The sequence below is a fragment of the Coturnix japonica genome, chromosome 2, assembly GCF_054131305.1.
Source record: "Coturnix japonica strain WE chromosome 2, WE-NBRP24, whole genome shotgun sequence".
In the NCBI taxonomy this organism is placed as follows: Eukaryota; Metazoa; Chordata; class Aves; order Galliformes; family Phasianidae; genus Coturnix; species Coturnix japonica.
The window spans coordinates 89,905,114-89,922,931 of record NC_140664.1 but is presented as its reverse complement, the minus strand read 5'-3'; the positions used below and the strand labels follow the sequence as shown (position 1 = coordinate 89,922,931).

Here is a 17,818-nt window from a genome sequence, read left to right as displayed (position 1 = left end):
GAGGGCAACACGGTGACAAGGATCAGGATAAGGTTGAGGAACTTAATGCCTTCTTTGCTTCGGTCTTCCCTGGTAGACAGGGAGGGGAGACAGAATAGGCCTTGCATAATCCACAACGAGATGGTTTGGGGCCTGTTCTGAAAACTGGATGTTCAGAAGTCCATGGGCCCAGATGGACTGCACCCTACAGTGGGGAGTGAGTTGGCGGATGTGGTTGCCAAGCTGCTCTCCACCATCCTTCAGCTGTCTGGGCTAACTGGGGATGTCCTCCCAGTGGAGTGGAGACTGGCAAACGTGACACATGTCTCTAAAAAGAGCTGAAAAGATGATCCCGGTAGCTACAAGACCTATGGTCTCACCTTGGTACCAGGGAAGGTCATGGAATGGACGATCTCGGGAGGTGTCGCAGATCAGTTAACGGTAAGCTGGGGGATGAGGCCCAGTCAGCATGGGATTACGAATGGTAGATCCTGTCTGACAAACCCGATTTCATTCTATGAGAAGGTGCATCCCCCAGTGGTCTGTCCTGGGGCCGGTGCTCTTTAATATCATTATCAATGACATCTATGATGGAACTGAGTGCATCCTCAGCAAGTTTGCTGAGGACACTAAGCTGAGCAGTGTGGTTGAAACAATGGAAGGAAGGGGTGCCATTCAGAGGGACCTCAACTGACTTGAAAGGTGGGCCCGGGTGAATCTAATGAGGTTCAGCACAGTCATGTGCAAGGTTTTGCACTTGGGCCGGTGGAATCCTAGGGATATATGCAGACTGGAAGGAGCAACCCTTGGGAAGAGTAGCCGTGCAGAGAAGGACCTGGGGATCCTGGTAGAAACTGAATACGAGCCAGCTGCGTGCTCTTGCAGCGTGGAAAGCAAATGGTATCGGGGGCTCCATCAGAGGAGAGGTGGCCAGCAGGCACAGGGAGGTGATTGTGTCACTCTACTCTGCCTTTGAGAGGACCTTGGGGTCCCGGTGGGTTACAGGTTGGCCATGAGCCAGCAGTGTGCCCGTGCTGACAAGAAGGCCAGTGGCATCCTGGGCTGCATGAAAAAGAGCATGGCCAGCAGTTTGAGGGAGGTGACTCTCCTCATCTCCTCTAGCCCTGGTGAGGCCGCATCTGGAGTACCGTGTCCCATTCTGGGCTCCTGGGCTCAACAAAGGCAGGGAACTTCCAGAGAGGGCACAGTGGAGGGCCACAAGGATGAGGAGGGGCGTGGAAGGGCATCTCCCTTCTGAGGAAAGGCTGAGAGAGCTGGGCCAGTTGGGCCTGGAAGGCTGAGAGGGGATCTCCTCAGTGCTCATGAATATCCAACAGGCAGCAGTCGAGTGGCTGGGGCCAGGCTCTTTTCGCAGCTGCCCAGTAACAGAATGAAGGGCCAACGGGCACGCACAGGAACGCTGGAAATGCCCTGCGAACAGGAGGCAACGTTTCTTGAGTGCGAACGTATCAGAGAAGTGGAGCGGGCTGCCCGGAGAGGGTGCAGAGTCCCCTTCTGTGGGATTCAAGGCCTGAACAACAGTTAACGCGACTCTGCCCGGACGATTTCCGGGGCAGCCCACCACAGGGAACCTGCTTTAGCGGGGCTGCGGCCTGGACGGTCGTTCCGAGCTCCGTTCCGAGCCGTCTGTCCCAGCCTGCGCTTCTTTTGGGGGAGGCGCTCGGCACGGAGCAGCCGCGCTCCGCAGCGCAGCAGGGAATCGCCTCGCCTCGCCTCGCCTCGCCTGGAGGGGTTCGCCCAGTCAGGGAGCCGTTGTCCTCCGCCTGGCAGCGCCGATCCGACGGGGCGCTGCGAGCAGGGCGAGCGTCCGGGGCGCGGGGCGGCAGTAGGCCGGGCCGGGAAGTGGAACGGCACGGCAGTTGGCGCGGGGCCTGGAATGTGCCCGCTAGTTAGTGGGCCTGTCGGCTGCGTGCCGGACAGCGTGCCTCAGCGGGGTGTCCAGCAGGCAGAAAGGCCCGGGGAGAAACAAAGAAAGAAGGAGAGTGGGGATTCAGAGACTCTGCCTGAAGAAGGGGCAGTCGAAGCGTGTGGCTGCAGCGAGTGCCTGCCTGAGTCCGATGGTGCCAGAGAAGGGAGGCAAGACGCTGGGGCAATTTGCTCAGCACCTGGCATGATGGCTGCAGCTGGAAACTCAGCTGTCTCCGTTGGTAAAGGGATCCCAGTGCAGGAACTGGCGTCGATAAATGAATTGTGAAGGGGGAAGGGGACCTGCTCTGGGGCTGAGCAGGTAGTTGGAGGGTACATATGCAACTTGGTGGATGAAGAGGGTGGAGTCCAAAGAGATGGAAAAGGACTGAGGGATGCTGTTGCTGTAGGGGATACTAGATCCTCCAGAACAGCAGTGAGACAGGAAGCCCAGCTGAAGTGCCTTTGTACCAATGCACGCAGTGTGGGAAAAGAGGAGTTGGAAATGCCGCTGCGCTTGAAAAGTGATGATCTTGTTGCTGCTGCTGTTGACCAAGCCTTGGTTGAGTCTGTGGTCTGGAGGAATGTGGGCCTGGCAAAGAGCGAGGTCAGGACCCTGAAGTTCGGAAGAGCAAACTTCAGGCTGTTTAAGGAATTGTTGGCCAAGATCTCCTCAGTTGAAAGGCCACAGAGAGAGGGTGGAGACAGATGGTTCTGTGTCCAGTTGGTAACATGTCCAGGCTGGTAATGGGAAAATGGTTTTAAGTAGAGAGAGGGAAGATTTGGGCTGGATAGCAGGGAGGGATAGTTCTTTTCAGAGAAAGCGGTGAGGTGCTGGAGGAGGCTGCCCAGAGATGTTGTGGATGCCCCATCCCCGGAGGTGATCAAGGCCAGGCTGGATGGGGCCCTGGACTACCTGGTCTAGTGTTAGACACGGGGGTTGGTAGCCGTGCATGCAGCAGGGGGTTTGGAGCCTGAGGACCCTATAGGTCCCTTCCAACCCAAGCCATGATTCTGTGATCCCCGTGCTATTCCCCTGTGGGCTACTTTTAAATTTGCAGTGGCACGACTTGACATCTTGTAGAGGGCAGCAACATATATTTATTGAAGTGCGTGGAAATTCCCACGAGCAGGAAGAACTGCGTGCTGTTTCTGCCTGTTGGTGATTTCTGCAGGAACTGCCATTTGCAGTCCTTCACGTCTGCTTGAAGCGCTGGCTGACAGTAGGAAGACAGATACAGGAAAGCACTGGAAACGTCTGGGTACCTGGAGTGAGACGTCTGATGTACAGAGCATCAAAAGTAGGAACCGAAAAAAGCGGCTTGTAGCTCCCAGCCTGTCCCCCTTCAGCAGGATCCTACCAAGCAGGCTGCTGGCAGGAGGTGTTCTGACCATGTAGGATCTTTCCCCTGCAGGCAGGAGGTGCAGAATCTGTTCGTTCCCTGTCAGGCTGGGCTGTCCCTCAGAACATGGCGCCGCCTCCTCTGTGGTGACATCACTGACCACTGTGAAGTCACAAAGGGCCCTCAGCACAGAGGCAGTTTGTCCCCACGCCTTAGCCACTCTCGGACCTGACAGCGTAGCTGTTGGAGAGGGTTTGGCTCACTCCTTAGCGAGCTGTTGGAGAGGGTTTGGCTCACTCCTTAGCGAGCTGCGATTTTCACTCCTTTGCAATCCTGTGCTTCACTGAAATGGAGCAACGAGGTGAAGGCGAGCGTGGGGACTGGTAAGGATATGGTTCCTTCACGAGTTTTAAGGAAAAATCTGCTGCTCCGTTGTTGTCTTCAGAGCTGCGCAGATACTGCCTGCGTCGCGGTTCATCACCGTCCTTCTCATCCTTTGTAGGCAACCTTTGGTTTGGAAAACAGTTTCCCTGGTGCTCTTCACCGTGGTTGTGGTGCCCTTCGGTGAGTCTCTGTAGAGCTCTTGACTAGAGGATGCTTCTTTAGGAAGCCCCCAGTGGTTTGTTCTGCCCAGGGACAGGGGAGTGGGCAGCCCAAGGCAGAACGCCAAGTCTTTGTGCCGGCAATGTATTGAGAGCTTTGTGGAATTCCTGACAGGCGTTTACTGCGTTGGAAACGCTGTTGAAGGGGTCAGGACGGCGGCAGGAATGACTCCAAGGTAAAAAACAAAACAGTCTCCCTTTGGCTAGAGCGTTCTTGAGAGGAGCTCTGCCCCTTGTCCGTGACCACGTCTTACCCGAGTCACACTTTCATGGCACAGTGCCCGTGCTTCTCCCATTTCCCATTCTCCACTCCCAGCTTTTCCTTCAAAGCGCTACAGCTCCACGATCCCCCAGAGTTACCCAGGAAGCACCTTCTTGGTTGGGATCTCGTGGAGCTTGCCAACCAGCGTAGTCAAGCCTATACTGAATCTTGGCTACCCCGTTGTCACGCGCAGTGAGGCTCGTTTGCTGCCTCACAGTCACCTCACAGCTTGTGAGAGGAGAGCCGTGTCCACTTCTCTCCCTTACCTTCTGTCTCCAGGCCGGCGGTTGGTAATCTGGAAATGCTGAGCCGGGAAGAAGAGCGGAAGAAGATCCAGCGGCAGCTTCATTTCATGCAGTGGGGAGCAAGGGACATTACTGTGCGTGCTCTCCACAAGGTCTTCCAGAGAACTGAGCTCCCAGGCTTCACCGGCGAGGTAAGAGGACTGTCTGCCAGTGCTGCCTGTCTGTCATGGGGCTTCCCGACAGGAAAAAGCCTTTCCTTTCCTGCCACATCCGTGTCCGGAGCACTGGAGTGAGCAGCCTCTCTCCATTCCCGTGCCAGATGTTCATAGTAGAGTTCTGGAGGTTCCCAGGCAACTTGCAGCCAAGTTTGCTTTGGCTGGCTTTGCAGGGAACCTGGGAGGCAACTCTTTTCCCCCTTCTTAATCCTTCTGACCAGCGCTCTCCTTTGTCTTCCTTCCCAGGCTGTTCAAGACATCATCAATCAAGTACTGGAGAAGCTGGAAGAAAGCCCATTCCGGATGCCGAATTACGCCAGCAAGACTTCAGGTGCCATTACACTTTAGAAACCACCAGACCACAGAATTTGATTCCAACGCACTTCTTGTCTGCTTTGACAGGATGGGCATTTGGGCAGCGGAGGGGGAGGGGGGGTTCTCAAAGTGAACGGCAGCTTTGTGCCCTGAGAGTGTGCTTTCAGAGAGGGTCTTCAGTGGGCTGGAGCACGTCTGGAAAGCACTACTCCGACTTGGTGTTGTTTCTCACGCGATTGCTCAGCTGGCTGTCAGTTTATGCTGCCCTTTAGGGTAGTTGAGTGAGTCCCTGCGTTGTGCTGCAGAGGGAAATGGCAAGAGAGGAGGAGGGAACTATCACTGTTGGGGATGTATGGCTGCTTAGAAGCTTTTTCAAGAGGACAGTGCAAGGGCGGCCGGCATCTCTGTGCAGCTGTTTATGTGCAAAGCAAGGTCAGCAGGCCTTGATTCCTCCTGGCCTTGCTTGACAATGGGGCCCGTGTTTTGATTTGCAGGCGCTGCTATCGTTCATTCCAAGACTTCTCCCTCCTGGACTGGAAGTGGGAAAGTCTTTTGGCAGTCGTTGCTGGTGACACCTTATATGAGGGCCCCTGAGATTATTCTTGAGGTAAGAACACTGAGAAACGGGGGAAGAACGGTACAGGGTGGAGGAGACCAAAAGCCCTGCAGAGGATTGTCCTTACACTTGTCCTCACGTCTCAGCTTGCCTTACCTATGGTCTTCTTGCAAGGCCCTAGTCCCCTCTTGTGTATCCCTGCTAAGAATTTCTTCTGCCAGACTGCCCCCAGTCCTCCTTGTGCAAGCTTCTGCCAGGCTGGCTTGCTTGTCTTCCCAGCCATTGTGGAACTGTCAGGCTGGCATTGAAGGGGAACCCGTAAGGTGCCACGGGAGATTTGTGGTGCGAGATCGCTGGGGCTCTCAGTGGACCCAGGTGGGCACAGAGGGCGTGCGCTGCAGGAGGGCCCCATGTTGTGTTTGCCAGCGTATCGTATCACTGCTCCCAAGCTACCTAACAAATCGGAGCCCCGGCTGGTGCTGGTGTAAAGAGGTGGGAATTGATGAGGGGGAGCGATTGCTTCCCCTTGCAGGAAAGGCTCGTGCAGGCCAGCCCTTCTTCGTCCTGGCAGGTGCCCCTCAACCACTGCAGCCCCTCCTTGTTTTTGGCAAGTGGCTCCGCAAAAGAAGGAGCCTGAGAGCTTCTGCGAGTTGTGCACCCAGCTCACTGTCGTGCACTTACGAATGCGCTTCGGAGCAGAGCTGATGGGCCAATACAACTCCAGAGCCTCTGATGCTGGAGCAGGAATTCCAGCCAGGACTCTCTTTCACACGTGAACACTGTTCCTTTTTCTTTTTCTAGCCTGACAATCATCCAGGAAACTGCTGGCCCTTCCCAGGAAGCCAAGGGCACGTTGTGATCAAGTTGTCCAGGGCCGCCTTTCCCACAATAGTTACTTTGATCCACGGAATTCCAGCAGCGGCGTACCGTGCAGACAGCATCTCCAGTGCTCCCAAGGACTTTGCTGTCTATGTAAGTGATACCCCTGGGCTGTGGGGGTTCTGCTTAGCATTTGAGGTGGACGGTGGTAGCAGCTCCAAGAGCGCTGCGGCATGCAGTCCTTCCCTGCCTTGGGGGAGAAAGAAGTTCCTCAGAGTTGCTCCATTTCCACAGCGTTCCTTTTCTGTCCAGCATGGCGCAGCAAAGAAGGTTTCCCCCTCCTGGGGCAAGTTGGTAGTTTGAGAGGCGGAGGGAAAGGGAAACGGCACAGTGGATGGTCCCAGACCACCTCTGCTTCCAGTCCCTGCGGGGCTCTGTGATCGTTGTCCGGCAGCGCATCCCATTGTTCTGTTTTCTCCACCCCTGTCTTCCTGTAGGGCCTGAAGGCAGAAGATGACAAGGAAGGAATTTTCATGGGAGAGTTCACCTTTGTTCCAGGCCAGGCTCCCAGTCAGACCTTCCTACTGAAGGTACGTTGTCTAAGAGGGATGTGAAGCGTGGGAGAGGAGAACCAGGTTGGCTGGGCAGAAGCTTCCAAGCCAGAGGTGTATGAGGGCCTTCTGGCATTTCTTCTGCTGCCACTCCCTACCTGCGTATGCCCAGAGTGCCGTGCTGTTTTTGCTTCTGTGTCGTTTTTAAGCTTGCGAGCTACTACAGCTTTTAGCACAGCTAAGCTTCAGCTGCACTTGCAGCAGAAACCACCGTGACCAAGTGGCTTGCGATTGCACAGAAGTAGGCACCTCTCGATGTATGCGATACTGTTAGTGTGCTACTTTCACACTGGGGATGTGTGGCTTTCCAAGGGTCTTGCTGTTGCCGGTAACAGGCAGCGTAAGGGAGGCCATTCTGCCTGGGTGACTTGTTAGAGAAGCTAATGAGTGTCACATCCCTCGGTTTTTTGTGCATGCACACACACTCAAAGCACGTGCAAAGAACTTGCCTGGGTATTTGCTGCAGCTTTTGGTAGCTGTTTCTTTCCTTAAAACTCGTGTGGCCAAAGAGGTGGAGCAGGGCAAGAAATGTCTTGATTGTGCTACGGGAGCACATCAGTGTGCCAAAGAACTAGGAGCGCAGCCTGAAGTAAGATGTTGCGCGACTATGTTGCTCCCGCATTGTCAGTGATCAAAGAGAAGAGAGGAAAATGCATTTCATTTCTTTTTCTCATTGCAGTACGGGCCATCTAGGTCCATCCGTTACATGAGGCTGCAAGTGCTGAGCAACTGGGGCCACCCGGAGTACACCTGTCTGTATCAGTTCAAGGTCCACGGCGATCCAGCCCGTGACAACGACCCCAGGGGAATAATACTTAGCTAGGGGAAATTTATTTGGCTTGGGGAAATTTATTTGGCTTGGGGAAATCTATCTGGCCTATCTCAAAATAAATTAATTAAACATCTCCCATGTTGAATCTGTTTTGTCCGTCGGAGTAACTGTTAAGAGATCTCCCAGTCTTTATCTCGACCCACGTGCTTTTTCATCCCCTTTTCTCTTGCTCTCCTTCTGGGTAGGAAGAGCAAGCAAGCGACTGGGTGGGAGTTGGCAGAGTGATCCCCACGTGCTGTTTTTTTTGATCCTTGTTGGACCACGGGTGGGAGTCAGCAGAACTGGTACCCCCTTGGGCTACCAGAGGGCAGAGCTTGTCCTCCTTCAGATTGTGGTTGAGAGGGTCCCCGGGGAGGCAGTTGTGGAGGGCATGGGAGCCCAGGAAGGCTGGGAATACTTCTAGGAAGTTTTTTTAGAGGGACAGGAGCTGACCGTCACCAAGTCACGGAAGATGCGCCAACGGGCAAGGAGGCCGGTCAGGCTGAACGGAGAATTTTGACTGGAAGTCCGGGACAACAGGAAAGCTTATGGTATTTGGAAGAATGGGCAAGCTACTTACAACTAGTCCAAGTCCACAGTGAAGCTGTGCAGGGAGAAAATTAGAAAAGCAAAAGCCCAGCTAGAACTGAACTTGGCCACTTAGGGGAAGGACAACAGTAAATATTTCCAAAAATACATCAACGGCAGGAGGAGTGCTATGAGAATCTCCATCCCGCATTGGATGATGCTGAGGGCAACACGGTGACAAGGATCAGGATAAGGTTGAGGAACTTAATGCCTTCTTTGCTTCGGTCTTCCCTGGTAGACAGGGAGGGGAGACAGAATAGGCCTTGCATAATCCACAACGAGATGGTTTGGGGCCTGTTCTGAAAACTGGATGTTCAGAAGTCCATGGGCCCAGATGGACTGCACCCTACAGTGGGGAGTGAGTTGGCGGATGTGGTTGCCAAGCTGCTCTCCACCATCCTTCAGCTGTCTGGGCTAACTGGGGATGTCCTCCCAGTGGAGTGGAGACTGGCAAACGTGACACATGTCTCTAAAAAGAGCTGAAAAGATGATCCCGGTAGCTACAAGACCTATGGTCTCACCTTGGTACCAGGGAAGGTCATGGAATGGACGATCTCGGGAGGTGTCGCAGATCAGTTAACGGTAAGCTGGGGGATGAGGCCCAGTCAGCATGGGATTACGAATGGTAGATCCTGTCTGACAAACCCGATTTCATTCTATGAGAAGGTGCATCCCCCAGTGGTCTGTCCTGGGGCCGGTGCTCTTTAATATCATTATCAATGACATCTATGATGGAACTGAGTGCATCCTCAGCAAGTTTGCTGAGGACACTAAGCTGAGCAGTGTGGTTGAAACAATGGAAGGAAGGGGTGCCATTCAGAGGGACCTCAACTGACTTGAAAGGTGGGCCCGGGTGAATCTAATGAGGTTCAGCACAGTCATGTGCAAGGTTTTGCACTTGGGCCGGTGGAATCCTAGGGATATATGCAGACTGGAAGGAGCAACCCTTGGGAAGAGTAGCCGTGCAGAGAAGGACCTGGGGATCCTGGTAGAAACTGAATACGAGCCAGCTGCGTGCTCTTGCAGCGTGGAAAGCAAATGGTATCGGGGGCTCCATCAGAGGAGAGGTGGCCAGCAGGCACAGGGAGGTGATTGTGTCACTCTACTCTGCCTTTGAGAGGACCTTGGGGTCCCGGTGGGTTACAGGTTGGCCATGAGCCAGCAGTGTGCCCGTGCTGACAAGAAGGCCAGTGGCATCCTGGGCTGCATGAAAAAGAGCATGGCCAGCAGTTTGAGGGAGGTGACTCTCCTCATCTCCTCTAGCCCTGGTGAGGCCGCATCTGGAGTACCGTGTCCCATTCTGGGCTCCTGGGCTCAACAAAGGCAGGGAACTTCCAGAGAGGGCACAGTGGAGGGCCACAAGGATGAGGAGGGGCGTGGAAGGGCATCTCCCTTCTGAGGAAAGGCTGAGAGAGCTGGGCCAGTTGGGCCTGGAAGGCTGAGAGGGGATCTCCTCAGTGCTCATGAATATCCAACAGGCAGCAGTCGAGTGGCTGGGGCCAGGCTCTTTTCGCAGCTGCCCAGTAACAGAATGAAGGGCCAACGGGCACGCACAGGAACGCTGGAAATGCCCTGCGAACAGGAGGCAACGTTTCTTGAGTGCGAACGTATCAGAGAAGTGGAGCGGGCTGCCCGGAGAGGGTGCAGAGTCCCCTTCTGTGGGATTCAAGGCCTGAACAACAGTTAACGCGACTCTGCCCGGACGATTTCCGGGGCAGCCCACCACAGGGAACCTGCTTTAGCGGGGCTGCGGCCTGGACGGTCGTTCCGAGCTCCGTTCCGAGCCGTCTGTCCCAGCCTGCGCTTCTTTTGGGGGAGGCGCTCGGCACGGAGCAGCCGCGCTCCGCAGCGCAGCAGGGAATCGCCTCGCCTCGCCTCGCCTCGCCTGGAGGGGTTCGCCCAGTCAGGGAGCCGTTGTCCTCCGCCTGGCAGCGCCGATCCGACGGGGCGCTGCGAGCAGGGCGAGCGTCCGGGGCGCGGGGCGGCAGTAGGCCGGGCCGGGAAGTGGAACGGCACGGCAGTTGGCGCGGGGCCTGGAATGTGCCCGCTAGTTAGTGGGCCTGTCGGCTGCGTGCCGGACAGCGTGCCTCAGCGGGGTGTCCAGCAGGCAGAAAGGCCCGGGGAGAAACAAAGAAAGAAGGAGAGTGGGGATTCAGAGACTCTGCCTGAAGAAGGGGCAGTCGAAGCGTGTGGCTGCAGCGAGTGCCTGCCTGAGTCCGATGGTGCCAGAGAAGGGAGGCAAGACGCTGGGGCAATTTGCTCAGCACCTGGCATGATGGCTGCAGCTGGAAACTCAGCTGTCTCCGTTGGTAAAGGGATCCCAGTGCAGGAACTGGCGTCGATAAATGAATTGTGAAGGGGGAAGGGGACCTGCTCTGGGGCTGAGCAGGTAGTTGGAGGGTACATATGCAACTTGGTGGATGAAGAGGGTGGAGTCCAAAGAGATGGAAAAGGACTGAGGGATGCTGTTGCTCTAGGGGATACTAGATCCTCCAGAACAGCAGTGAGACAGGAAGCCCAGCTGAAGTGCCTTTGTACCAATGCACGCAGTGTGGGAAAAGAGGAGTTGGAAATGCCGCTGCGCTTGAAAAGTGATGATCTTGTTGCTGCTGCTGTTGACCAAGCCTTGGTTGAGTCTGTGGTCTGGAGGAATGTGGGCCTGGCAAAGAGCGAGGTCAGGACCCTGAAGTTCGGAAGAGCAAACTTCAGGCTGTTTAAGGAATTGTTGGCCAAGATCTCCTCAGTTGAAAGGCCACAGAGAGAGGGTGGAGACAGATGGTTCTGTGTCCAGTTGGTAACATGTCCAGGCTGGTAATGGGAAAATGGTTTTAAGTAGAGAGAGGGAAGATTTGGGCTGGATAGCAGGGAGGGATAGTTCTTTTCAGAGAAAGCGGTGAGGTGCTGGAGGAGGCTGCCCAGAGATGTTGTGGATGCCCCATCCCCGGAGGTGATCAAGGCCAGGCTGGATGGGGCCCTGGACTACCTGGTCTAGTGTTAGACACGGGGGTTGGTAGCCGTGCATGCAGCAGGGGATTTGGAGCCTGAGGACCCTATAGGTCCCTTCCAACCCAAGCCATGATTCTGTGATCCCCGTGCTATTCCCCTGTGGGCTACTTTTAAATTTGCAGTGGCACGACTTGACATCTTGTAGAGGGCAGCAACATATATTTATTGAAGTGCATGGAAATTCCCACGAGCAGGAAGAACTGCGTGCTGTTTCTGCCTGTTGGTGATTTCTGCAGGAACTGCCATTTGCAGTCCTTCATGTCTGCTTGAAGCGCTGGCTGACAATAGGAAGACAGATACAGGAAAGCACTGGAAAAGTCTGGGTACCTGGAGTGAGACGTCTGATGTACAGAGCATCAAAAGTAGGAACCGAAAAAAGCGGCTTGTAGCTCCCAGCCTGTCCCCCTTCAGCAGGATCCTACCAAGCAGGCTGCTGGCAGGAGGTGTTCTGACCATGTAGGATCTTTCCCCTGCAGGCAGGAGGTGCAGAATCTGTTCGTTCCCTGTCAGGCTGGGCTGTCCCTCAGAACATGGCGCCGCCTCCTCTGTGGTGACATCACTGACCACTGTGAAGTCACAAAGGGCCCTCAGCACAGAGGCAGTTTGTCCCCACGCCTTAGCCACTCTCGGACCTGACAGCGTAGCTGTTGGAGAGGGTTTGGCTCACTCCTTAGCGAGCTGTTGGAGAGGGTTTGGCTCACTCCTTAGCGAGCTGCGATTTTCACTCCTTTGCAATCCTGTGCTTCACTGAAATGGAGCAACGAGGTGAAGGCGAGCGTGGGGACTGGTAAGGATATGGTTCCTTCACGAGTTTTAAGGAAAAATCTGCTGCTCCGTTGTTGTCTTCAGAGCTGCGCAGATACTGCCTGCGTCGCGGTTCATCACCGTCCTTCTCATCCTTTGTAGGCAACCTTTGGTTTGGAAAACAGTTTCCCTGGTGCTCTTCACCGTGGTTGTGGTGCCCTTCGGTGAGTCTCTGTAGAGCTCTTGACTAGAGGATGCTTCTTTAGGAAGCCCCCAGTGGTTTGTTCTGCCCAGGGACAGGGGAGTGGGCAGCCCAAGGCAGAACGCCAAGTCTTTGTGCCGGCAATGTATTGAGAGCTTTGTGGAATTCCTGACAGGCGTTTACTGCGTTGGAAACGCTGTTGAAGGGGTCAGGACGGCGGCAGGAATGACTCCAAGGTAAAAAACAAAACAGTCTCCCTTTGGCTAGAGCGTTCTTGAGAGGAGCTCTGCCCCTTGTCCGTGACCACGTCTTACCCGAGTCACACTTTCATGGCACAGTGCCCGTGCTTCTCCCATTTCCCATTCTCCACTCCCAGCTTTTCCTTCAAAGCGCTACAGCTCCACGATCCCCCAGAGTTACCCAGGAAGCACCTTCTTGGTTGGGATCTCGTGGAGCTTGCCAACCAGCGTAGTCAAGCCTATACTGAATCTTGGCTACCCCGTTGTCACGCGCAGTGAGGCTCGTTTGCTGCCTCACAGTCACCTCACAGCTTGTGAGAGGAGAGCCGTGTCCACTTCTCTCCCTTACCTTCTGTCTCCAGGCCGGCGGTTGGTAATCTGGAAATGCTGAGCCGGGAAGAAGAGCGGAAGAAGATCCAGCGGCAGCTTCATTTCATGCAGTGGGGAGCAAGGGACATTACTGTGCGTGCTCTCCACAAGGTCTTCCAGAGAACTGAGCTCCCAGGCTTCACCGGCGAGGTAAGAGGACTGTCTGCCAGTGCTGCCTGTCTGTCATGGGGCTTCCCGACAGGAAAAAGCCTTTCCTTTCCTGCCACATCCGTGTCCGGAGCACTGGAGTGAGCAGCCTCTCTCCATTCCCGTGCCAGATGTTCATAGTAGAGTTCTGGAGGTTCCCAGGCAACTTGCAGCCAAGTTTGCTTTGGCTGGCTTTGCAGGGAACCTGGGAGGCAACTCTTTTCCCCCTTCTTAATCCTTCTGACCAGCGCTCTCCTTTGTCTTCCTTCCCAGGCTGTTCAAGACATCATCAATCAAGTACTGGAGAAGCTGGAAGAAAGCCCATTCCGGATGCCGAATTACGCCAGCAAGACTTCAGGTGCCATTACACTTTAGAAACCACCAGACCACAGAATTTGATTCCAACGCACTTCTTGTCTGCTTTGACAGGATGGGCATTTGGGCAGCGGAGGGGGAGGGGGGGTTCTCAAAGTGAACGGCAGCTTTGTGCCCTGAGAGTGTGCTTTCAGAGAGGGTCTTCAGTGGGCTGGAGCACGTCTGGAAAGCACTACTCCGACTTGGTGTTGTTTCTCACGCGATTGCTCAGCTGGCTGTCAGTTTATGCTGCCCTTTAGGGTAGTTGAGTGAGTCCCTGCGTTGTGCTGCAGAGGGAAATGGCAAGAGAGGAGGAGGGAACTATCACTGTTGGGGATGTATGGCTGCTTAGAAGCTTTTTCAAGAGGACAGTGCAAGGGCGGCCGGCATCTCTGTGCAGCTGTTTATGTGCAAAGCAAGGTCAGCAGGCCTTGATTCCTCCTGGCCTTGCTTGACAATGGGGCCCGTGTTTTGATTTGCAGGCGCTGCTATCGTTCATTCCAAGACTTCTCCCTCCTGGACTGGAAGTGGGAAAGTCTTTTGGCAGTCGTTGCTGGTGACACCTTATATGAGGGCCCCTGAGATTATTCTTGAGGTAAGAACACTGAGAAACGGGGGAAGAACGGTACAGGGTGGAGGAGACCAAAAGCCCTGCAGAGGATTGTCCTTACACTTGTCCTCACGTCTCAGCTTGCCTTACCTATGGTCTTCTTGCAAGGCCCTAGTCCCCTCTTGTGTATCCCTGCTAAGAATTTCTTCTGCCAGACTGCCCCCAGTCCTCCTTGTGCAAGCTTCTGCCAGGCTGGCTTGCTTGTCTTCCCAGCCATTGTGGAACTGTCAGGCTGGCATTGAAGGGGAACCCGTAAGGTGCCACGGGAGATTTGTGGTGCGAGATCGCTGGGGCTCTCAGTGGACCCAGGTGGGCACAGAGGGCGTGCGCTGCAGGAGGGCCCCATGTTGTGTTTGCCAGCGTATCGTATCACTGCTCCCAAGCTACCTAACAAATCGGAGCCCCGGCTGGTGCTGGTGTAAAGAGGTGGGAATTGATGAGGGGGAGCGATTGCTTCCCCTTGCAGGAAAGGCTCGTGCAGGCCAGCCCTTCTTCGTCCTGGCAGGTGCCCCTCAACCACTGCAGCCCCTCCTTGTTTTTGGCAAGTGGCTCCGCAAAAGAAGGAGCCTGAGAGCTTCTGCGAGTTGTGCACCCAGCTCACTGTCGTGCACTTACGAATGCGCTTCGGAGCAGAGCTGATGGGCCAATACAACTCCAGAGCCTCTGATGCTGGAGCAGGAATTCCAGCCAGGACTCTCTTTCACACGTGAACACTGTTCCTTTTTCTTTTTCTAGCCTGACAATCATCCAGGAAACTGCTGGCCCTTCCCAGGAAGCCAAGGGCACGTTGTGATCAAGTTGTCCAGGGCCGCCTTTCCCACAATAGTTACTTTGATCCACGGAATTCCAGCAGCGGCGTACCGTGCAGACAGCATCTCCAGTGCTCCCAAGGACTTTGCTGTCTATGTAAGTGATACCCCTGGGCTGTGGGGGTTCTGCTTAGCATTTGAGGTGGACGGTGGTAGCAGCTCCAAGAGCGCTGCGGCATGCAGTCCTTCCCTGCCTTGGGGGAGAAAGAAGTTCCTCAGAGTTGCTCCATTTCCACAGCGTTCCTTTTCTGTCCAGCATGGCGCAGCAAAGAAGGTTTCCCCCTCCTGGGGCAAGTTGGTAGTTTGAGAGGCGGAGGGAAAGGGAAACGGCACAGTGGATGGTCCCAGACCACCTCTGCTTCCAGTCCCTGCGGGGCTCTGTGATCGTTGTCCGGCAGCGCATCCCATTGTTCTGTTTTCTCCACCCCTGTCTTCCTGTAGGGCCTGAAGGCAGAAGATGACAAGGAAGGAATTTTCATGGGAGAGTTCACCTTTGTTCCAGGCCAGGCTCCCAGTCAGACCTTCCTACTGAAGGTACGTTGTCTAAGAGGGATGTGAAGCGTGGGAGAGGAGAACCAGGTTGGCTGGGCAGAAGCTTCCAAGCCAGAGGTGTATGAGGGCCTTCTGGCATTTCTTCTGCTGCCACTCCCTACCTGCGTATGCCCAGAGTGCCGTGCTGTTTTTGCTTCTGTGTCGTTTTTAAGCTTGCGAGCTACTACAGCTTTTAGCACAGCTAAGCTTCAGCTGCACTTGCAGCAGAAACCACCGTGACCAAGTGGCTTGCGATTGCACAGAAGTAGGCACCTCTCGATGTATGCGATACTGTTAGTGTGCTACTTTCACACTGGGGATGTGTGGCTTTCCAAGGGTCTTGCTGTTGCCGGTAACAGGCAGCGTAAGGGAGGCCATTCTGCCTGGGTGACTTGTTAGAGAAGCTAATGAGTGTCACATCCCTCGGTTTTTTGTGCATGCACACACACTCAAAGCACGTGCAAAGAACTTGCCTGGGTATTTGCTGCAGCTTTTGGTAGCTGTTTCTTTCCTTAAAACTCGTGTGGCCAAAGAGGTGGAGCAGGGCAAGAAATGTCTTGATTGTGCTACGGGAGCACATCAGTGTGCCAAAGAACTAGGAGCGCAGCCTGAAGTAAGATGTTGCGCGACTATGTTGCTCCCGCATTGTCAGTGATCAAAGAGAAGAGAGGAAAATGCATTTCATTTCTTTTTCTCATTGCAGTACGGGCCATCTAGGTCCATCCGTTACATGAGGCTGCAAGTGCTGAGCAACTGGGGCCACCCGGAGTACACCTGTCTGTATCAGTTCAAGGTCCACGGCGATCCAGCCCGTGACAACGACCCCAGGGGAATAATACTTAGCTAGGGGAAATTTATTTGGCTTGGGGAAATTTATTTGGCTTGGGGAAATCTATCTGGCCTATCTCAAAATAAATTAATTAAACATCTCCCATGTTGAATCTGTTTTGTCCGTCGGAGTAACTGTTAAGAGATCTCCCAGTCTTTATCTCGACCCACGTGCTTTTTCATCCCCTTTTCTCTTGCTCTCCTTCTGGGTAGGAAGAGCAAGCAAGCGACTGGGTGGGAGTTGGCAGAGTGATCCCCACGTGCTGTTTTTTTTGATCCTTGTTGGACCACGGGTGGGAGTCAGCAGAACTGGTACCCCCTTGGGCTACCAGAGGGCAGAGCTTGTCCTCCTTCAGATTGTGGTTGAGAGGGTCCCCGGGGAGGCAGTTGTGGAGGGCATGGGAGCCCAGGAAGGCTGGGAATACTTCTAGGAAGTTTTTTTAGAGGGACAGGAGCTGACCGTCACCAAGTCACGGAAGATGCGCCAACGGGCAAGGAGGCCGGTCAGGCTGAACGGAGAATTTTGACTGGAAGTCCGGGACAACAGGAAAGCTTATGGTATTTGGAAGAATGGGCAAGCTACTTACAACTAGTCCAAGTCCACAGTGAAGCTGTGCAGGGAGAAAATTAGAAAAGCAAAAGCCCAGCTAGAACTGAACTTGGCCACTTAGGGGAAGGACAACAGTAAATATTTCCAAAAATACATCAACGGCAGGAGGAGTGCTATGAGAATCTCCATCCCGCATTGGATGATGCTGAGGGCAACACGGTGACAAGGATCAGGATAAGGTTGAGGAACTTAATGCCTTCTTTGCTTCGGTCTTCCCTGGTAGACAGGGAGGGGAGACAGAATAGGCCTTGCATAATCCACAACGAGATGGTTTGGGGCCTGTTCTGAAAACTGGATGTTCAGAAGTCCATGGGCCCAGATGGACTGCACCCTACAGTGGGGAGTGAGTTGGCGGATGTGGTTGCCAAGCTGCTCTCCACCATCCTTCAGCTGTCTGGGCTAACTGGGGATGTCCTCCCAGTGGAGTGGAGACTGGCAAACGTGACACATGTCTCTAAAAAGAGCTGAAAAGATGATCCCGGTAGCTACAAGACCTATGGTCTCACCTTGGTACCAGGGAAGGTCATGGAATGGACGATCTCGGGAGGTGTCGCAGATCAGTTAACGGTAAGCTGGGGGATGAGGCCCAGTCAGCATGGGATTACGAATGGTAGATCCTGTCTGACAAACCCGATTTCATTCTATGAGAAGGTGCATCCCCCAGTGGTCTGTCCTGGGGCCGGTGCTCTTTAATATCATTATCAATGACATCTATGATGGAACTGAGTGCATCCTCAGCAAGTTTGCTGAGGACACTAAGCTGAGCAGTGTGGTTGAAACAATGGAAGGAAGGGGTGCCATTCAGAGGGACCTCAACTGACTTGAAAGGTGGGCCCGGGTGAATCTAATGAGGTTCAGCACAGTCATGTGCAAGGTTTTGCACTTGGGCCGGTGGAATCCTAGGGATATATGCAGACTGGAAGGAGCAACCCTTGGGAAGAGTAGCCGTGCAGAGAAGGACCTGGGGATCCTGGTAGAAACTGAATACGAGCCAGCTGCGTGCTCTTGCAGCGTGGAAAGCAAATGGTATCGGGGGCTCCATCAGAGGAGAGGTGGCCAGCAGGCACAGGGAGGTGATTGTGTCACTCTACTCTGCC

The 17,818-nt window shown here is 54.4% G+C and overlaps 2 protein-coding genes across 4 annotated transcripts; both read left to right on the top strand.

Moving 5' to 3' along the window:
• Positions 1-1,802: 1,802 nt before the first annotated feature.
• Positions 1,803-7,778, top strand: LOC146762047 (SUN domain-containing protein 3-like). Of its 2 annotated transcripts, XM_085538033.1 has the most exons (8): positions 1,803-3,812; positions 3,966-4,026; positions 4,392-4,548; positions 4,819-4,903; positions 5,382-5,494; positions 6,245-6,415; positions 6,760-6,852; positions 7,553-7,778. In XM_085538033.1, the coding sequence occupies exons 2-8, from the start codon at positions 4,016-4,018 to the stop codon at positions 7,694-7,696; spliced, it is 774 nt and encodes a 257-aa protein (XP_085394159.1). In that variant the 5' UTR covers positions 1,803-3,812; positions 3,966-4,015; the 3' UTR covers positions 7,697-7,778. The 2 variants fall into 2 exon arrangements, with proteins under 2 accessions (XP_085394159.1, XP_085394158.1); XM_085538032.1 differs by having other exon boundaries at positions 1,803-4,026.
• A 3,792-nt stretch (positions 7,779-11,570) lies between these two features.
• LOC146762046 (SUN domain-containing protein 3-like) lies at positions 11,571-16,212 on the top strand. Of its 2 annotated transcripts, XM_085538030.1 has the most exons (8): positions 11,571-12,246; positions 12,400-12,460; positions 12,826-12,982; positions 13,253-13,337; positions 13,816-13,928; positions 14,679-14,849; positions 15,194-15,286; positions 15,987-16,212. In XM_085538030.1, the coding sequence occupies exons 2-8, from the start codon at positions 12,450-12,452 to the stop codon at positions 16,128-16,130; spliced, it is 774 nt and encodes a 257-aa protein (XP_085394156.1). In that variant the 5' UTR covers positions 11,571-12,246; positions 12,400-12,449; the 3' UTR covers positions 16,131-16,212. The 2 variants fall into 2 exon arrangements, with proteins under 2 accessions (XP_085394156.1, XP_085394155.1); XM_085538029.1 differs by having other exon boundaries at positions 11,571-12,460.
• The last annotated feature ends 1,606 nt before the right edge of the window (positions 16,213-17,818 follow it).

Coding starts and splice junctions, on each gene's coding strand:
- LOC146762047 (XM_085538033.1), top strand. Junction 4,904..5,381: donor TTACGCCAGCAAGACTTCAG/GTGCCATTACAC, acceptor TTTGATTTGCAG/GCGCTGCTATCGTTCATTCC. Junction 6,416..6,759: donor CCAAGGACTTTGCTGTCTAT/GTAAGTGATACC, acceptor GTCTTCCTGTAG/GGCCTGAAGGCAGAAGATGA.
- LOC146762046 (XM_085538030.1), top strand. Junction 13,929..14,678: donor CCCCTGAGATTATTCTTGAG/GTAAGAACACTG, acceptor TTCTTTTTCTAG/CCTGACAATCATCCAGGAAA. Junction 14,850..15,193: donor CCAAGGACTTTGCTGTCTAT/GTAAGTGATACC, acceptor GTCTTCCTGTAG/GGCCTGAAGGCAGAAGATGA.